General features: G+C 40.7%; 1 protein-coding gene across 2 annotated transcripts in view; it reads right to left on the bottom strand.

Moving 5' to 3' along the window:
* Positions 1–452: 452 nt before the first annotated feature.
* The window catches only part of LOC113996160 (myocardial zonula adherens protein), a 54,212-nt gene continuing 34,164 nt past the window's right edge, over positions 453–20,500 (bottom strand). The window contains exons 11-15 of one of the 2 annotated variants that reach the window (XM_027736897.2): positions 15,588–15,671; positions 15,027–15,127; positions 5,494–6,180; positions 4,615–4,837; positions 453–3,686 (exon numbers count right to left, since the gene is read on the bottom strand). In XM_027736897.2, coding sequence (XP_027592698.2) covers positions 3,549–3,686; positions 4,615–4,837; positions 5,494–6,180; positions 15,027–15,127; positions 15,588–15,671 — 1,233 coding nt within the window. In that variant the 3' untranslated portion in view covers positions 453–3,548. Of the gene's footprint in view, positions 3,687–4,614; positions 4,838–5,493; positions 6,181–11,297; positions 13,903–15,026; positions 15,128–15,587; positions 15,672–20,500 lie in introns of those variants that run through there. The other variant, XM_027736890.2, reaches the window with a different exon arrangement.

The following is a 20,500-nucleotide window of genomic DNA, read 5'->3' as shown; positions in this document are numbered from 1 at the left end:
ATGGCTAAATCCTCTAGATCATGTAACCACCACAGCTGGCAAACCAGATTGCACATTCTTTCCCTCAGGAAGGTGAAGCTGCAAACAGAAACTCTATTACAGTATTTTTCTTCTGTGCAGCTTGGGAATCAGGTACTCCCAGCAACACAAAAATCAAGGGACTGCAGGTGCTGCTGCTCAGATACTGCCTCACATGCTAAAGCTCTCTGGCTCACAAGACACCAGCTAAGCTCTCTCTCTGTGCCATCTCTCAGACCTGCATGATGGGCCAACTTCAGGTCTTAAGAGTCTTTTCTTACCCATTGCATTCCCAAAAGTTTTCTTTCCCTATATAGCAATTTATTTCCTTACTCCATCTCCAGTGCTTTCCTTGTGAAGTACTGAAGAAAAAGAGTTCCAATTTTCCTCTAAATTTTACATGGCCAAGACAAAACATTATTCACAAGAGGAACTTCAGAAACGTATTATCAATTCTTTATTTTTACTGTGTTGACAGCCCATTCCAATATAACAGTCCACTCCCAAAACAGGGAACAATCTTCTCAACTCTCAATATACATATTGAAATGTTCTGGAACTGCAGAACAGCAAAATACACAACAGCAACACCATACTTGATCAGAAACTTACTTCAGTATGACCAAACCATTCCTTTGTCCTTTTATTATCCAACAAATCATTCCATGATCCTCTTAATCGCTAACCTTTACAAACTTCCAGATTGCACATCCTCCTTAACATGGGACTCTATACCTGACTCTGCATTCTTGTCATTCACAGAATCTTAATTCAAAGTGCATACCTGTGCTCAGAACCAACAGCTCCCCAGAAAAGCTTCCAGGTTATGCAGTAATAAAAAACTTATAATAACTTAAAATCCATATCAAGCTTGGCTCTGTATTCACACAGCCCACTCTTCCACAAAGACTCCCCAACACTGTGCTGAGCAGCTGCTAATTGTTTAACAAATACATAATGCACTTTACCTGTCACCACAGTGATTTACACCCCCCCCCCCTTAAAGGTGAAGTTTACCCATTCAAGGGATCACTTTGGCAAAGGCCCAACATGCTGAATGTTACCAAAATAAAGACCAAGAAAACTGCCTCTGCTTCACAAAATTTAGAGAGCAAAAGTAAGTGCTAACAGTGCAAGGAGAGCTCAGTTTTTGTTAGGGAAAGGGATGGTCAGCAGAAGCCTAGACTGAGATAGATTTCAGTACTCCAGGAAACAGATGCTACTGTGCAGCTTTGTGTGGATTCCTTTAGCACAGAAAAGCCAACATGGAGAAAACACACACAGAATCTTAAAAGGTGTGACAGCACAGCCAGTACAGGGACAAGGGTGATGATCCTGGGAAGGGGAAGAGATGCAAATGGCCAGGAAGTGGCAACCTGTGCTTCATGCAACAGCAAAGGGAAAGCCAATACACTCCTGAGGCTTGTCCTTAAGCAGCACAGACTGCAATGAGGAGAGGGATGATGACAAGATGCAGCTGGACAAGCGGGTGACCTGAGAGATGAGCAGCATCCACAAGACAGGAGCACTCCTCTGGCCTGTGTTCTGGCTGAACAGAAATAGATACAACTGAGGATCAGCTGGGTCATCAGCATGGATGCTGAGGGATGGTTGTGAATGACTGACAACATGCCAAGGATTGTGCTGACAAAGGCAAGTGATGGTGAGAAGAAGGAGCACAGAAAAAGAGAGAAGGGGAAAAAAAACAAACCAGGAAAAGGTGGTAAAAAGGACAGAAGGCCTGGAAGGGTCAAACACATGCAGAGTCTGAAACCAAAATGGGAAATAAGAAAGGAAAGCCCCAGTAGGAAGGCAGCTGTGGCAAAAAGTCAAAGACATTCAGGTCTCTGTGGGATATTCATGGGACTGAGATGAACAGGAGGTGCCCAGGTGCACAGCTGGTATTTAGATGGAGTTCCAGAAAGCAAGGTAAGATAGCAGTGGCAGGAGGATCCATGACACAGGGCAGGAATTAAATGCAGACACAGGCAGCAATGTCATATGAAAGGGAATGGGTGGTGCAGGGATGCAGAGTATGAATTTGGCTTAGTGACAGGAGGTTAAATCTAATAAGAAAAAGGGAAGAGCAGCTGATGAGAAGCCAACGAACAATGACAACACAAAGGCTGTGAGAGGAAAGGGTACAGGAAAGAACAACAGAAGACCTAGTCAAAAAATACCACTTATTAGCACAGCAGCAGTTCCACCTGTCAAACTGCAGTGCCAGGGTGTGGACTGTGCCACAGGGACTGGAGCATTTGGGAGAGAGTTACTGCCTGTTACTGAAGTGCTGTTTGCACTCAAGAAGCGGCAGAGACCCTCCTCCCCCATTTCTAGATAATATCATGCAGCTTTTTGAATGACCTGCAGCTGGAACACCTTTGATTTCCAGAGACACCATTCCTGCAGCAATAGGTACACATCCAGGGACAGCCCTGCACATGAGTTGCTGCATCATCTTGGAAAACAGGTGTTGACAAACTATACAAGGAATCTCTGAGGTTTGCTTTTTAGAACCGAACCCAAACTAGGCTTGGAATATCCTAGTCAACATGGAATATCATTGTAAGATACTTCTCAGGTGTGTTCCTGATCTTTCAAAAATTCATATTAAAATGCAGAAAATGTAATTGTAAGGAAGATTGGTATTTATCTTCAAAGAACAGCTAGAACTTAAAAATACACAGAACACTTTCTCCCAGAAAACCAGAGGGTGGATCTCTTAATTTACATTATGAAAAAATAGTATTCCAAAGTATGAAAGCAGTGTACAAAAATAAGGAAAAACTTCAACATCTTTAATAAAAATATTAAAGTCTTCAGATTAACTTGATCTCTTGATGTGCTTTGTCATGATAAACAAAAATAAAACAGCAGAGTCCCTTAAAGCCCAAACAGAATTTGAGTTACAAAATAACTTGGAATCCTTAGCTATTTACAACATAAGGGCAGAAAGTGTTATTTTAAGGTGCAGGCACAGAAACAAGTTCTTGTGTGATAAGAAGCCGACTTACAGCCTAAGGATCGTGGATTTATTGTAGCTGTCTGGGTATGTATTTTCACCACAAGGTAAAAGCAAGAGAATATTAAAAGAAGTATCTCCCATTTGTACAAGACAAGAGCTTTCATATGTGTGAGCAGTTCACAGGCACCTTAGCTTACTTTATGGACAAGTGTGCCCTTTGCAACCACGTTTCTGCACAGAAGAAACCTCCTCTTGTAGGTGAGCCATCACAGCCTGCAAAAGGGTATTAAAGAGCTCACTTTGCTAAAGCTGAACACTGTGGGGCATTCCACAAGGATTAACAGCCCCAAGTGCTGGAAAAAACAGTTCCCAAATAGCACTCAGGTTACCACTTAGTCACATGTATATTTATGAGGTTTACACTGAACCCTTCCTGTGGCTGTAATGTGAAAATTTTAAGAAAAAAATGATTAGATCAAGCATTCTCAATATTCAGGTTTGGGTTTTAAGAAGTACTGCACAAAGATCAGTTACATGGCGCATCCTCAGACATCCCTTCTTGAATTCAGTCCTCTGCCGAAAAATAATCTTCATCTCTCACTTCTCTGTACTGCATTGAGGCCTCTCCCTCTGGTTCAAACCTGAGCATTTTTATATTCAGTCTCTCTGCAAGCTTCTGTGCTGCCAGCTTGGCTTGCATTTCCTGCATAAGAAAAAAAAAAAAAGGACACAAGTTAGAAAAAGTGTTCATCTGTCATTGTCACAGAAAAATTAATATATTAAAGTATAAATTTGACATCATAGTATCAGCAATTCCAGAGTGGGTTTAATTAAAAGCTTTAGTAACTAGCAAAGAAATTTCAGGTTTCTTTTCACACTTATACATAACTGTGCTATTATGTATTATTGAAGATCCTTTTATAAGAGTTAAGATTCCCCGTGTGGCAGCCCTCACCTTTGATACACTAATGTCAGTTTTTACAGAACAAAATCAGCTCACATAAGAGAGCAACTGTGCACAGTAAACACGTAGCAAAAGCAGTGCTGGTCTTTCAGCAACCTCAGCAAAGAATGTCTCCATTTTCCAAATAAGTTGCCTCCCTTAAAGATGATGAAAGTAGCAAGTACTTTTAAAACAATAAGCAGCAACAAACACTTTTACAATAGTGTCTAAGCTTGACACTAACTAGAAAGTCAAAATTCATTACAACAGCATTTGAAGAACCTCAGAACTTGGATTCTTCAGACACAGCATAAATAAAGGCAAACTCAGATACTTGCATGTTATAAGAATAACAAATACTGCTAGGCCTTCATTTATGCAAGGGCAAAAAACTCTTTAAAGACTAATAGGCAAGGTATACATTTAATTTCTAGTCAGAGGTGAAATAAGTGCAGTAAGCTTAGCATATCAACACACAAAGATTTTGTCTAATGTAGGAATAACAATTTCAGAAGGCATTAATAAATTCTTTAATTATATCATTAAAAGAAAAAATACAAGACAAAGTGCCTTTCCTCAAAGTCTGCCCATCTCAATTCATCATCATCAAAAGATCCCTTCATCTTTTCTTTTTTAGGAGTGATCCTGATGCTATGATTACTTTTCAGACCAAACAGTAAATTCATACCTCATAAGCTTCTTTTTGCTGTATCTGAATTGCTATGGATTCCTCTATGGGTAAGAGCTTAGCAGGGGAGTGGTGAAGTGGTGGCAGTCGAGCTGCTGTGATATCATCCAAATGTTTCTTATCTCTGAGTCGTCTTTCTTCAGCAGAAATTGGAGAGCCAAGTCCCCCAGGGGATCGACTGGATGAGGAACCAAGAGATGACCCACTGTGCTCTCCTGATAATCTGGAAGACATAAAACACCTAAGTTGTGACCCAAACTTGCAGCACAAGGTTGAACACCTTCAGTTCCAAAACTTATTTTTAACGTGCAAGAGTTGAAAAGAAATATGAAGTACTACGAAAACATACACAAATGAAAAACAAGCAGCACTCAGAAAAACTACAACTGTTTCTCTGCAGAGAGACAATAACACAATTTACACCTGGCAGTGAACAAACCAGGTATGGCAATTTATTAGCAAGCTGAAGTAGCAATGCTTTGGGAGTCACATGAAGTACAAATTGCTCCCAGTACAGACAATGTGAACTGTAACTTCTCTAGAAGTGTAGGAAAAGCAAAAGACTTCCTGCTATTAAAGTCTACACATTCTAGAATTGATATACAGGAGTTTTGCCAATTGTTTCATAGTTCTGCAGCTTAGGCTATGAAATTCTGTGAAGGTTCATGACAGTTGTTTCAAATGGGTAGAATTAGGTCACTGCTCAATACTGAGATTCTGTGGCACTTAATGCTAAAGAGAAACATATTAACTCTCTGTGTCATGAGACTCTCTTTAATTATGACTAGAAAATAAAGCCATCATGCTTATTCTGTACCATTTCCAATTTTATACACATTAATTATCTCACAAAAGGTTTTTCTATCCCATAATACTTACGCATTTGTTTTAAACTTGCTTTTCTTTATGACTGGGTTCTTGGCTCGAGCCTCCAGAACTTCAATGTAATGTGGTGTCTTGGGATACAGGCTTCCAAACACATTGCCCTTATGTTTTGCCACATTCTGCCCTTTTTCCAATATTTTTTCACTGTTATCTCCATCTACAATTGTAATTTTTTGAAAGGCATCAACCAGAGTGTCTTTGCTGTCATTCGAAGTAGCTGCACTTTCAGTACCATTCTCAGCACTGCTCTGAGAGACGTGTTGATCATTTTTCAGATGACTGCTCGTGGCTGACGTGGAGACAACTTCAACAGAATGACTCTGATCTTTTCTAACAGTCTTTACTTCATCATTTTTCCTCTGAGTCCTTTGATTTTCCAAAGCTGTACTTGTGGCATCTTCCTCAATACATTCTGCCTCCTGCCTTTTGGAAGGAATCTCAGAAATTTCTTTAATATTAGAGTTTTCGTTAAAGTCTGATGAATCTTCACAGTTCAGTGCATCTTTCTTTTCCTGTTTGCTTGTATTAATTTCCTCCTGTTTTGCCCGAAACTCCAACCTGACAGCAGATAACAGCTCAGCAGTCCTGGCTAGTTCCTCCTCTTGCAAAATGGCAAGCTTCAGCTTTTCAGCAAAATCAGAGATCTTCTTACCCTTATCTGGAAGCCTAGAAATGAACCTCCTAAGACCAAAAAAAGAACCAAAAACACCAGAGTATAAACAATCCTATTTCAATCTGAAACACAGAAGTGTTTTGTTAGAATAGCCAGTGGGGGAGGTTTTACATTCTGATATCAGCTTCTTATTTACATTACAGATTTCTGAAAATGTTAAGATGCAAAGCACCCGCAGTCCAACCACGTGTTTTCACTGAGTGAATCACAAAATTACAGAATGGTTTGCGTTGGAAGGGACTTTAAAGATCATCCAGTCCTACCCCCTGCCATGGGCAGGAACACCTTCCCACTATTCCCAGGTTGCTCCAGGCCCGTCCAACCTAGCCTTGAACATCTCCAGGGGTGGGGCAGCCACAGCTTCCCTGGGCAACCTGTGCCAGGGCCTCATCACCCTCATAGGGAAGAATTTTTTCCTAATATCTAATCTAAACCTACTCTCTTTCAGTGTGAAGCCATTCCCCCTTGTTCTGTCACTCCATCCCCTTGTAAATAGTCTTGTCTCATCTTTCGTGCAAGCTCCCTTCATAAACCGGAAAGGCGCAATTATGTCACCCCGAAGCCTCTTTTTCAGGTGGAGCAACCCCAGTTCCCTCAGCCTTCCCTCACAGCACAGCTGCTCCCTCCCTCTGCCCGCGGGGCCACAGGGGCACGCACTCCCTGTATTCCCGGCAGCCGGAGCGCCGGGCGGTCCGTGCGGCCTCTCCGGTCCCCGCAGGACGGGGCGGCTCGTCCTCTGCTGCCTGCCCCGCCCGCCCTCACCTGTCCGCCAGCAGCCGCTCCTGCCGCCGCAGCATGTCCCGGAGCTCGGGCAGCGCCCGCCCGCGCAGCCCCGGACCCGCCGCCATCGGCGCCCGCCCGGCAGCGACATGGGCGCCGCCATCTTGCCGGAAGCGACGGCACGGCGGCAGGGCCCGCCTTGCTCGGAACGCGAAGGCCGACACGGCCTCCCGAGGGGGGACCAGGGACGGGGTTGGGCGGTGTGGAGAATGGGAACAACAGCTGAGGAAATGTGTTTTATTTCCTAGCGAATATGGCAGCTGTAATACTTGCGGAGAAGCAGCTGAAAGGCTGTTTATTTGTTTTGGGACCAATTTGACATCTTTTAGCAATGTTTTTTGGCAGTAATTCTGCTTCTTACCCTTCAGAATTCCTTCAGGATTCTGATTTTTCCCCCTCCCCAACACCGATCTGGTATCTTTCTATCATAAGTTTTTTGACATCTTTTTACTGGGGGAATCAATAAAGTCTGAAAATATTTTTTTTTTCTGCAGAAACAAATTGTTATGGAAATTTCTGGTATTGTTTTTGGCCAATATATATGACTTTAAAATCCAGGGATTTCATCTTTCCTTGCCTGTGTTGTGCTACATTTATTAGACATTATTTTAAATTTTTATTACTTTCCCTTTTGAAATATGAACCTTAGAATGGATACGTTCCAGACACATTTTTTAAAGGGAATAATTAGCGCAGTTTTACCACAGTATTTGAAGGGTCACACGTGCCTGACGTGGTGCTCGTCCCGTATCAGTGCGGGCGGGTCCGGCTGCATGAGGCTCATCGCACATCCCGGAGTCACGGAGTCCTTACTGCACAAACGCAGCATCCCAGAAACAATTCCAGGTCAGCCTGGGTGTGACAGGCTGTGCAGAGCAGAGGCAGGATTTGTCCCTGAGCTCAGCATTCTTAGCGAACTCAAAAAGCTGCGAAGGCTGAAATGTCTCCCCTGTTGATGTTTCCACGGGTGAGAGCTGTGCTGTTTCCATGTGTCTGAGCAGCCCTTAGCAGAATGACAATTCATGTTAAGGGCTCAAGGTTTACTTTTCAGAGGTCTGTTAAAGTGTTTACATGGCCTTTATTTTTTAACTTGTTCATGTATGATACAGAGACCAAACACAGAACCTCAGATTGTGGTATAACACTAACTCCAGACCTTCCGAACTGGCACAAGCGTCCTTAGGAAGCCACTCCATCCATAGCAGTGAGGTCACGGTGAGTGGGGGCTCCCAGGTGGCTGCTAGCAGCTTTTTTAAGTTGATCCCAGTGGAGGTTTCTCAACCTGAGCAATAGAGAACAGGCACATTTCTCAGAGGCTGTTAAGAGAGTTGTTTTACGAGCCGGACGAAGGCAGGCCCAGCCCGGAGGGACTGCAGGAGGAAGCACTCCGAAATGTCCGCCTGCCCTTTGTTTGCGCAGCTGGACGGCCCAGGGAAAGGCTGAGGGCCGGGGGAAAATGAGATTAATCAAGTAGGCAGCTACCCATGGAAAAAACACCACAACCAGGGTGAGAAAAGCTGCTCGGTGACGAGTTGAAGAGATCATTTCACTGCCTGTTACTCACAACCTGGATCATCTCCTGTGGAAAATCCCTCGGGGAATTTTGCCTGAAAGTTCAGGGAAGAGGAAATCACTGAGTTTTTCACACCAGGAGATCCCCTGCTGTTAAAGGACACAAATCCTTTGAATTGCTGCTTCTGTAACGCAGGGTTAAGTTATGCTATCTATTGAACATTTCTTGCAGAAGGAACCTTGCTTGATCCTGCTTTTTAGCCTTTCTCCTCTGGAGATAGGAGAAAGCAGGAAGGCTGAGCATGGAAATCACTTCTGCCCACGGGAAAGTGGAAGTCTAGAAGGAACAATCTCATTAGACCACTGCTCTGCACTCACAAGATGTTCAGCTGCTTTATGACATGTACAGGAAAGTAATGCCAGTATTTACAATGGGTTTCAGCTTATGTGCTAAACTGCATAAACATAGGAAAAAATAGAGCAAAAACTGATTAAAGTGCTGGAAATCACAACTGATCCTTCTGTACCTCACATAGAATACCATTCACCAAATCTGTATTGGTTCAAAGTCATTGCAAAGGAATACTGCTCATCTTTACAGCTAGGGAGTTTAAATTTTGAAGCACTGTTTACAGTTCCAAAATGATGAACAAGTAGCTGAAATTTGGAAGGTGCAGAAACAAATATATTCTTGTGTATAAAGAGGTGGGCAGCATCTAAATACACCGTAATTGAGATGGTATCAATTTAGGAACAAATTTGAAGAAGGAAAAATGGATTTATGCTTTTGCAGTCAAGGAGCAGAAGTATGGGGCACTTGTGGGACTGAGGAAAATTATCCTTAGGCATTGCTGCCCCTGGGGTGAAATACAGGTGTGCAGGAAAATCCTCACTGCTCCCACTCTGAACATGAGTGATCACATCCTACAGCAAGTTTGGTTTTAGGACTTTACTCTTTCTTCTATTGGGAGACTGACAGACTGTCATTATTTGCAGTGCACAGTCATGTTTTTATGGTTTCCCTCAGAGTGTTCTTGGCATGTTTGATTAGAGGATTTATTTTGTATCACTTAAATATTTGATCAGCATTTAGGTGAGCTAAATATGTAACAAAACTAGGGGGTTAATATTTTTTACATAGTAGGCTTTCCTACATTTCCTAACTCAGGACATTATCTTGAGCCGTTACTAGTTTTTGGTGAGTTGTTTTCTGTCACTAGATATCTAGAGTTAAATATATTTTTTTCTGCAATAGCATGGCTGGAATTGCTAGGCAATTCAGTATTATTTCTACAAGAAAAGTTCAACTTTATAGAATGTTACTTCTTTTCATTAGGAAAAGAGGCAAAAGAGACTTTAGAACATAGATTTTGGGGGAGGGGGGCATTACTTTTATGGTTTCTCTGCTCCTAGGTGGAAATATTAAGAGGCAGGAGGAGAGGAAACAAGCCCCACAGACAAAATAAACTACCCCCAAAATAGCAGGAAAAAATGGTGTACTTGGAATTTAATTATCTTTTATTTCATTTAGGAAAAAAACCCCTTTTTATCAGCATGACTCACCTTCATAATAATTCATTTTCTTTAAAAAACCCACAAATCCCTCCCTTAACATTATTTCTCTAGAAAAAGCCTCAAGCAATTTAAAAGCAGATCTATATATACTGACAGCTATCAACATACTGGTTTACATATGGGAAGCCACTGTCAGATCATTGTAGTGCCCACACACCACATGCCTTTACAGAATATTGTAACCTCACAAACCTTCACTTCTGCCTGTTTTCTCTTTAAACCATCAGGTAGGTCCCTTTTTCTTTTGAAAACGTTCACATACCTTGAGTAGTAGATGGCTGCTATCACCTTGTTTTCTTCTGTTCCTTCCATGTTGTAGTGTTTGAGGTAGGGCTGGAATGGCCTTAACTCAGGTCTCTTAAGCACATTTCTTCTTTTACACATGCAAATAGCTCCAGGTGCTGAACGGGAATGAAATAAAATGTAAGTGGAATGAAACTCTCAGCAGGTACATCTGCTGAGGAAGATTTCCTGTGCAGAATTACAGGCTTAATGCAGACTGAACTTACTTCTCATCTGTCCATGTCTAAAAGTCTTCAGATGTCAAAACAAGTATCTAAAGCTCTCTGAAAAGTATCCAACTCCTACAGTTCCATGTTGTAGGTTCAGCACCGAGCACTGCTGATCTCCACAGGACTTTATGAGGTCCTGTTGGCAATCTGTACTGAATGCACATACCAAGGGAAGCATTAGTTGAGCAAAAAACTTCACATTCTTCATCTGAGCACTGCAAACCTGCAACACTGTGACTGTAATGTTTGCATGACCTCTTATTTAATTGACATGCACACTGCTTTATTGTGACAGTCTTAAAAAACAAATCTCTATTTCAGTGAGTGGATATCAACTGTAAATAAAGATGGGCCACAGCCATCCCACCCTCATCCTGCTGAAGCCTGCAGAGCATCATCCCAACGTATTCAGGTGTTTTCTGCAGGATCTGAAGCTGCTGGGTTGGGGTTTTTTTCACAAGAGCTGTGCTGCCCAGTTCTTGTTTATCCTGTGCAAGTCAATAGCTCTTTATTTCATGAAAGAATTCATCTACTTTTGTTACTTGGCTTTGAGAAGGAGTCTGTAGCCAGGGAGTGCCTTCCTGTTCTCAAGAGCCCATCTGCCAAAGGAAACACCGACAGGAACATCGGGGCTCCAGCGGAGCCGCTTTGCATCCACACGTGTTTTGAACAAAGTTGTGCAGAGTAACAGTTGGCAACGTTTTAAGGCAGGTTTCTTTCTAAATGACCGTTGACACAAAAGAATAGCAAGTTTAAATACAGTATTTATTGCAATTTATCCTTTTCATGTCCTACATACAGGATGTATTAAAAGCATACAACGTAATGCATTATTTGTACAGCAGATATGAAAACTGTATCACAAAAGACTTTCCAGAGTATCTGGAATAAATCACAAAAGAATACTTATCATGGTACAAATGTAGTCATACAATTGACTTACATTTAGTGCACTTTCTGGGACCTTTCTATATGGCTTTTATTGCTGTTTACAGAAATTTTACTAGTTTCTAAAATTATAGTACTAATTAACCCAATCTCAAATCAACAAAATTTATACAGAAGTGTTACAGTCTTTTCAGTCAGATTTGTTATTATCTATGCTAATTTACATTGCTACCGATTTGACTAGAAAGCTCTATATTTTCATGTAACACAATCATATAAATATGGTTCCTCTCCTGTTCTTCAGAGTTACCAAATTTAGACCAGTAGTCCAATGAAAGGATGGTCACCCAGTTCACTGCTCTTAAAATACATCATAGGCTTCAGTCCTTATTTGGCTTAGAAAAAAATACCACATTTCATCAAACAGTCAAGACAGAATTTACACAGAAAACTTTTACAGTAAGAACTTAAGGCCTTGCTGCAGTCTTGGTAAAGTCTCGAGTAGTTTATCATAATTTTGCAAGTCTCAGAATTAAAATAGCTTGTACTATTTTCAGAGGAGATCCTCTATCAAAACAGAATGAACTTCCTTTTGAAGTCTGTGTCAAAACAGCATTTTTATACATATCCTGTCCTCTCCTACCATTCACTGAGCACCTTACAGTTGTCAGGTTCTGTTTTCTGAATTCTGGCCAAAACCAGAAGGATAAAGGATTTTCACATATTTAATCTTGTTATTCTCTTTTACAACAACATGCATTTCCTTTTATCTAAAAATATCACCTTCATCCATTTACCTTCAGTTTGAAGGTAACTTTTACAAACCCTGGTTCAGAATCAAATTCCTGAAATATAGAGGGACTATTTGGGCACAAAAATGCTAAAAAGACATTATGTAACAACCTAAAGCTCCATCCCTAGTGAACATTAATATACCAGTTGGGATTAGTTTTTAATGTCTTCCGCTTCCAAAACAGATACTGTCCAAATATTTGCTGTTATCAGCCACTAGATGGAGATACGATTCCACAGGCACAAATCTTATCCCTGACATTGCAGTTGAGTCACTACTCATCATCTTGTGGGTTCAGTATGAGGTCAATATTATTATTTTAAATACAACTTTAGTAAGTGTACTTGATTTGAATAGATAAGGACTGCATTTAAGAACTTGCATTAGCCTGGAGATAAAAGCAATCCCTTTGTGAAGCCCTGTGGCAAGGTCAGTATCTCCCAGGATTGGCTGAATGCAAGAACAATATTGACCATATAGAAAACAAAAGTTGTTTGTTTTCTGTAGTTACTGTAATTAAAAAAAAAATCCTTCATTCATGTTAACAGAACTACAATAAATATTCATAATTCAAGTTCACTGAGACTGGGAGATCAAAACAAGATGTAAAGAAATCCCCTATATATTTAAAGGAGTTCAGTACTAGATGCAGTCATTCCTGCTGCTACATGAAGCCAAGGATAAGATTTTAAGTGCTTTGGAAAAAAAATACTCAAAACCCAAAATCCTGATTCAGGATTGCTGTTGCTGTAGGAATTGCAGGGACTGCTGCAGGTTGCAATAGGCAAAATTCTGTTTAATGAAAACTGCTTCCTCTAATGGAAAAGTAAATAAATAAGGTGTCAGGGGTTTTCCAACACAATTACTATTGAATGTACCACCAATGGCCACTCTGTCCCATGACTGAGGAAGTGCAAACCACTGCCTCAGTCCAACAAAGCAAATTCCATTATAATCTGCTCTACCGGTTACTATTTCGAGCAACAAACACAACATTCACCTTCATGTGTGGAGGGAATTGTTTGGAACAGCCCAGTTGCGTCTCTCCCTCCCAGCAAAGAGTGCTGGGTACAAGGGAGCTGCCCCCAGGTGAAGAGAGCCCTCGACTATGCCAGGTCTGACAGGTGTGATCTGCCCTCCCAGTTTGTAGGGGCACATGGGGAGCTTCCACACTAATGCCCTCTGCCAGCATCACTTCAGGTCATACTGACAACACAATAGATTAGAGCTTCATCACACAGACAGAATTATCATACAGTTGAAGAAAACAAAAACTGTACAGCTGTACAACTCCTTCCTTGCAGGCATTTGAAATGACACACTGCACTGGGCAGCTTCTGAAGAAGCAACATTTGCTGCTTCACTTACCCCGCTCCTTCCATATCCCCCTCACAGTCAACGCCAGTAGTAACTTCAGAGACAAAGTTACTGAAAAGCTGCTTTCAGGATAAATTTAGCAAGACTCCATGCTGCTGTTCTTCTCTATGAATTGATAACAATTTATCTAATCAAGCTGCAAAGGCGCAAGGTATCTGCTCCTATTTAGAAAGCACAGTGACTTGACTGCTCAAGATGTGCTGTTCTTTGTGCTGAACTCCAGCACTCTCTTGAACGGGGTGTACGTCCTCACCGGCCTCTGGCTCTCAGGAGATCTGTTCTCGGGACTTGGACTGTTGAGGAGACAAGAAAAACCTTAGAGATTTAATGTCAGAGTATCAGACAGCTGGGCTCAAAATGCCATGGCAATGAACTTGTGCCCTGTTTGGATACCGACAGGCTAAAATTAATTAGTGTGTTTGATATGTTCCATATTTCTTTTCTATAATGCCACGAAGAATATTTGATAAAAACTGTGGCACATACTGGCACATTGACATGCAGGCATTTGCTGGAGCTCATAGTGGAATGTCCAGCAATAAAGTCACTAGGACTAAGGATCCCCTAACAAAAAAACACAGCAATATAGTGTTTAAGAAGACAATTAAATGATCCTGCAACAAAAAAGACAGCAATATTACATTTAAGAAGATAATAAAAGGATTCTGCAACAAAAAAGACAGCAATGTTACATTTAAGAAGATAATTAATTGTGAAAAATAATCCCATGAAATTTAAACTGTACAGAGGTACATTTTCACAGACATAAACCTTAAAAATAGAAAAAATGTTCGATAAGTAGGGGCTGTGCTTACATATAGAGAGGCCACAGAGAAGACAACAAAGATAGGTCTTTGTTGACACCCTGAGTGAAAAACACTGTTTTAAGGTTTCAAAACACATGCCATTAAATTATGCTTTAGGCCAAACCCTGAAATGAGTACATTTTCAAATTATCAAGGGAATTTTACTTCGCTTGCCGATTTCATATCAGCTTGCTGTTCCATGTGGTGATTTACACTCCTCCAATTAAATGGTTCAACTTGCAGGGCAGTTAAGAACAGGTTTACTTGTTGGTACTTCAAGCAACATGCAGTGGGGTCCTGCTTAGCTTAGTATTTTGTTTTCTGTTTGGTCCTTCCCTGTGGTGACTTTGGGGTGAAGATTCAAGTGCGAGGCCAGAGCCGTGTTGCCAGGGCTCAGTGCAACCCTGAGCAGTGCCCGGGGCAGAGGAAGGGGGAGGAGAAGGAAAGGTACAATTCCTGATCTTTCCAAAGCCAGGCTGCAGAGCCACTGGCCACCACAGAGCAGAAACAACACTCTGGTGCAGAAGTGGGAACGTTTGGGTTCACTAATACAGCACCAATAAGGGATATTATAGGGAATTTTTCTACGAGCAAGCCAGAAAAACAAATACCTGTATGGAAGGTCACATTCTACACCAGTATCTCTGGTTTCTATATTGGTCTTTGGTTGGTTTTCCATTAAGTAGTCCAGTTTATCTTGTAATTCTTTATTCTGGAAAACAGTAATTTTCATCCCAAGTTTATTTTATTTAAATTATGTTATGGAAACAAGGAAATAAAATTGCTCATTGCCTTCACCCCACAAGAAATAATGTAAAAGTATTGACTGAAAAAATAAAGGAATCCTTAATTCTGGGAAAAAAATATAAATTAAACCAACAATTTTATTCAGAAGCTTCTGGTTTAAGTCATTATAATACCATTATAAAATTTTAAGTTAAGAAACTCAGCATGAATATTGAGAATTTATTACATGCATTCCTCATGTGACTGGTGTCATAAGTTTAATTTTCATTTGAAAATACAAATACATATACATCAAATGTAAATGTAAATATATAAATATGCAAGTAAATATGTAAATATGCATGCAGATAACACCAGATGACATTGGTTCAAATTTTATTTGGTTTCATAAAATAATCACAATAACATAAAAGGTAATGCCTTACCTCACATTCTAAGAAAGAGATTTTTTCTAAAAGCTGTACTATAAATAATTCCTTTTCTTTTACTTTCTTCCTTAGCATTTCAATCTATGAAGAAAAATGAAGCAAAGACATTTACTTTGATTGGGATGTAAAGAGAAGGGGAAAGACCTAAATACCACAGGAATAAACGTTTAATTTTATTGCTCAGCAAGAACCGAATACCTCTAAATATTCACAAACTGCTTTAATTTGTGGATTAGCTATCAAATTCAGTGGACTTTTACTAAAGTGAATTAATTCCATAGAACAGTTAAACTGAAATAAAGGAAAGCTCAGAATACATTCATTTTTCCTGGCAGTCATTATATTACACTGATATGCAAGAAAGACCACTTCTAAATACTTGGGTCAAATTTTCCAGGCACTCTCCCCAGTCACTTGTTAGCTCTATATCCTAAAACCTATGTTGTGAACAAACATTAACATCCCCTTCAAAAACACCACTGTAAAACTTTTTCAGTATGTGTGCAACGTGATTAGCAGAAATATTCTCATCCTGCTAAAGGAGAAAGATAATACTCAGGGTACAGTAATGAAAACCACAGCACAGTATTGTCACCCTCCCAAAAATATACTAGATGTTATAAAACATTGAAACTAAAATGCACAGAACTATGAAAAATATGAAGCAAAACAAATGCATAAATAAAACAAAAAAACGGGCAGATATAACACCAACTGAAATTTAATTTAATCTCCATGACTTCAGTTACCACATCTCATTGACACAATGATCAGTTTTTATTTGGAAGAGCTAAAATGCAAACTCCATACAGTGTTTTCAGCTGAACAGTTACAGAATACAGGAGTGCTGTCATCATCCATCTTCCTCAAAATCAGGTATTTCCCTTCTTTCTCTTTTAGTTTAAAGTGCATGTAAAACTACCCATGTCATCTGAAGCTAAGATCATTTCAGTTTGCAACTCACAGAAACACAAAGCTTGTGGCATTTTCACAAAATCTTAGAACATATCTTGATTTTCATATTTAATTACAACTTTGTTTATTAGCATGACTAAATGAGGTCAGCTATGTCTTTGCTGGTTCAATAGCTTCAGTCCTGCTAATAAATTCCACTTCAGAAAGATAAACTCTTCTTTTAGGACTTTCAAGTGGATCTTCTCTATTAATATTCTGTTCTCCTACCATGCATAGAAGGATATAATATTCATACCACTAATCAGTGCAGCACAAAGAAACCCGAAGCCAAGCACAGCTGTGTTATCAGGGGAGGGGTTTGCCCTGACACACAGCAATTCTTGTTATTGAAAGGAATCAACCCCATCAGCTGCTTGGTCTGGTTTTTACATCAAACACAAAATATTTCTGCTTCCAAAGAAGTGATCAAATTATCTGTCATCCAAAAGCAAGACCAAACTCTTGTGTTTCATAGCCATTTACCTTAAGTTATATTCACTCTATGACACAAAGGTTCTAAGACATGCAATAAACTGTGACCCCAACCATTATGTTTACCAGTAGGTACAAACAGAGTTTGTGTAAGTAAAAATTAAACTTCTATTTGTTTTTTCTTCACATTGGCTATGAAGAACACAAACTCCCTAAGGTATTTTAACTACAACAGTCTAAAGGCAAAAATGAGCACGGACACCTTAAAATCTAACAGAGAATACAAAGAGGAACACCTTGACAAACAGCTTCCTCCCCTTCCCAAACACAAAACTGAACTCCAAAAAGACATTTTGTAGTTTGGTGAGAGTGCCCCAAGGACCAGCAGACTGACCCATCCACAGCAGCACTCCCTGCCTCACTGGGACATGTTTACAGAGTACACAGAACCCATTAAATCAATCTCTTAGTCCCTCTGAAGAATTACACCAGATTTTTAAAATATGCTTTCCCTTCTGCAGACAATATGGTCCTGTGCCATCACATGCTCCAAGTCCCAGTCCAGCAGCAAACCAGAATGGTGTTGGCAATCGTGTAACTTAGAGAACACCTTTGGGTGGATCTTTAGAATGCTGGGAACTCACAGGCACACAGACAGAATACATTCCAGGATAAATAAATTCAGCAGTGGGTAAAAGGAGAGGCTGTGCTCCCCAGATGCAGCAGAGCACTCTGTGAGGCCTCTGCTGAAGGAAAGCACGGCCAGGATGGAGCACGAATGCTGCACCTCCAGACATGTGGCCAAATAGTTGTCTCAGCAGCTACTGCAGTCCAAGGGCTGAAATAAGTGGCCTGACACAGATGACACATCCCATCAGAGTAATTTACTATATAAAAAAAGTTTATTTACTGAATAAGGACTTGAGTACACATCATCTTACACCATTAGCACCAGACCAGGAGTGAACCTGATTTGATTAACCCTTGAGGGGATCTGACACAGAAAACCAGGGAAAATATGAATAACTTTAAGGAATTATATTATTACTCTATTAAATAAAAAAAGTCCAAAGCCCAAAAATCCAAGACTTGAGAGTATCTTTGCTTCAAGGAGCAGCCCAAAGCAAGAGAACAACTAGCAGGTGACAGAGCAATAGATTTTGACTTTGGGTTGAATGTAAGGTAAGGAGGAGGAAAGGAGAAGTAAGATAGGTCAAACCCAATACTGAACTCCAGGCCTGAGTGGTGGCCAGAATAGTCTGGTCAGAATAGTCAGAAACAAATCGGTTCAAGCCAAAGACTCTCAAATTCCATGGACTGACTCAGGTATCTAACTCATTTCTGGACTGACTCCAGGATAAAATTATCACCAAGATGTTCCTATGTTTTCTTTGGTCAATGCCCAAGGCCTATACTCCACCTCATCCTTGCTGTGTGTGCAGACTTTAGCATTCCAGCTCACTGCCAACTCAGCAACTTGCTCCCAAATCTGCCTTTTGCACAACTCCCCTCTCAGATTTCTTCATGATTTTCCTCAGCACTATTCAGGTACATCCTTCAGGCTCTCTCCCCCCAGCCTTCTCTAGAAGTGCCCAAACAGACTTACCCTAGCACTTAACTCTTGACCTGACTTGCATCATTAGGACTCCACACTACCACCAGTATTTCCATAAACTTCATGCCCACATTAAGCAGTCAAACACAACTGGCAACCTACTTAGAAATATCATTTACATTAATGACCCACTCATTCCTTTCAAAACAGCTCTGCTAACAGTAAAACTGTGACTTTAGCAACCCTGGGCCACAGAGTCACCCTTTTCCCTACCACTTCATTCTCTCTTAACCTCCCCCACCCCACTGCATTCATTGCTCCTGCCTATTCCAAAACCGAGAAGGGAAAAGCTACAGGGCCCAAGCTACAGTTTGTAATTTATCAGGTCTGTGAGTGAGTTGAGGGGCATCATGTGCTCTAGGCCATCCCAGGGGCTGGGCAGCATTGCCACAGTGCCATAACAGCCAGGAGGGATGAACCCCCTGGCTCAGGCAGTCACAGGGGCTGCTCAGGAGCTCAGCCCTTCGGCCACCCCATCTCCATCCCCGGCATTTCACTGTGGGGCACAGGAAGGCCACCTGATCTCTCCCCATCCTGGCACGATCCATGAAGTTCCCTGCAGACTGTGCTGGGTGTGCAGCTTGCATTTCACATACCCACTGCAATTTCTGATGACCCGAATCAGCACGTAAGGCCCCACATGCAATGTGAATCATCCTGAAATTATCCACTGGCTCAGGACTGACATGGTCTTGCACTTCAAGCTCTCTCCTGCTTGTTTCCATCCTGTTGCTGTTACCAGCTCTGTGGTTTTGCCTCCTTCTGAAACCTTGAGTTCTCTCAAACTCCCTCAATCTCCAGACTGTCACCTTATCTTCTGGTAACTCCAAGAAAATTCAATTCTTGTCCATCCCATCACCAAAGATCTATTTCTTTCTCACTAATGCACCTTACAGAGCCTCCAAATACCAAACACTTGTCGTGGTACTTGAATGGGATGTGTAAATTCTTTCTAGGAAGAGCTGCACTTCTTTGTCTTGCACCACCAAGCAACTAAACTTTGTTTCACTAAGACAGAAAGTGAGATATAAGAGTCAACACCATTAAGCCAATCTCATGGATAGAACACCTAAGAACAGTCAAGAGGAGAACTGCAAGACCCAAAAGAAAGAGTCCTTAAAGAAATGCTGGAGATGTGAGTAGTGGTATTAGAAGGGAAAGTCAACAGAATTACAAAGCTATTAAAGCAGAAGGAAAGAGCATCTTAAGAGTAAATTAAAATTATGTCCAATTGCAGAGTTTATATAAAGAAAGCCTGAAATAGAAAACTTTATTTTATTCTGTGTACTGGGACACGGATATGGAGGCTTAAAATATACAGTGATCTACTGGATTGGAACAGATCCAGCTATTAGGTAAACTCAGTCAACATTTACAACTTGATATTATCATCCATTAGTTTAAAATATTTATCAGAACATGACAGTTTTAACATACTTAAGTATGATGTATTATTCAAGTATATTGTATTTTCCTTATTCATCTCCTATTAATGGATTGGGCATCTGTAACACTGATACAGAGACATGAACAAACTGGTCATAAATATGACTGAACACAGGACAAACACGATACACAGCATGCACAAAACAAGACAGACAAGACATTGCAACATCGGCCTGAACTCTCAGAGGTAATTCCTGTACAAGGAGAACAGGATTTTCCTCAGTCCAATATTTCACTGGACCTTAAGTGATATTCATCAGAGGCTAGACAAGAGTGTTGAAATTTTTTCAGGGAACAATAATACAGTAAATAGGGATAAGCACCTTTGCCTTTTAATCCTCCCTAAATCACTTGAGCAACCCATCAATACCTTCTGTATTTTGAAACTCACATTGTATTTAATGAAAAAGTAACAACTGATTGATTTGAGCTAATGCACCAACTTACAGACCTTCCTAAACCA

This window comes from Pipra filicauda, unplaced genomic scaffold, assembly GCF_003945595.2.
Source record: "Pipra filicauda isolate LSUMZ 115617 unplaced genomic scaffold, ASM394559v2 scaffold7_size6619720_pilon, whole genome shotgun sequence".
Taxonomy (NCBI): Eukaryota; Metazoa; Chordata; class Aves; order Passeriformes; family Pipridae; genus Pipra; species Pipra filicauda.
This window is presented reverse-complemented; position numbering and strand designations above follow the sequence as displayed.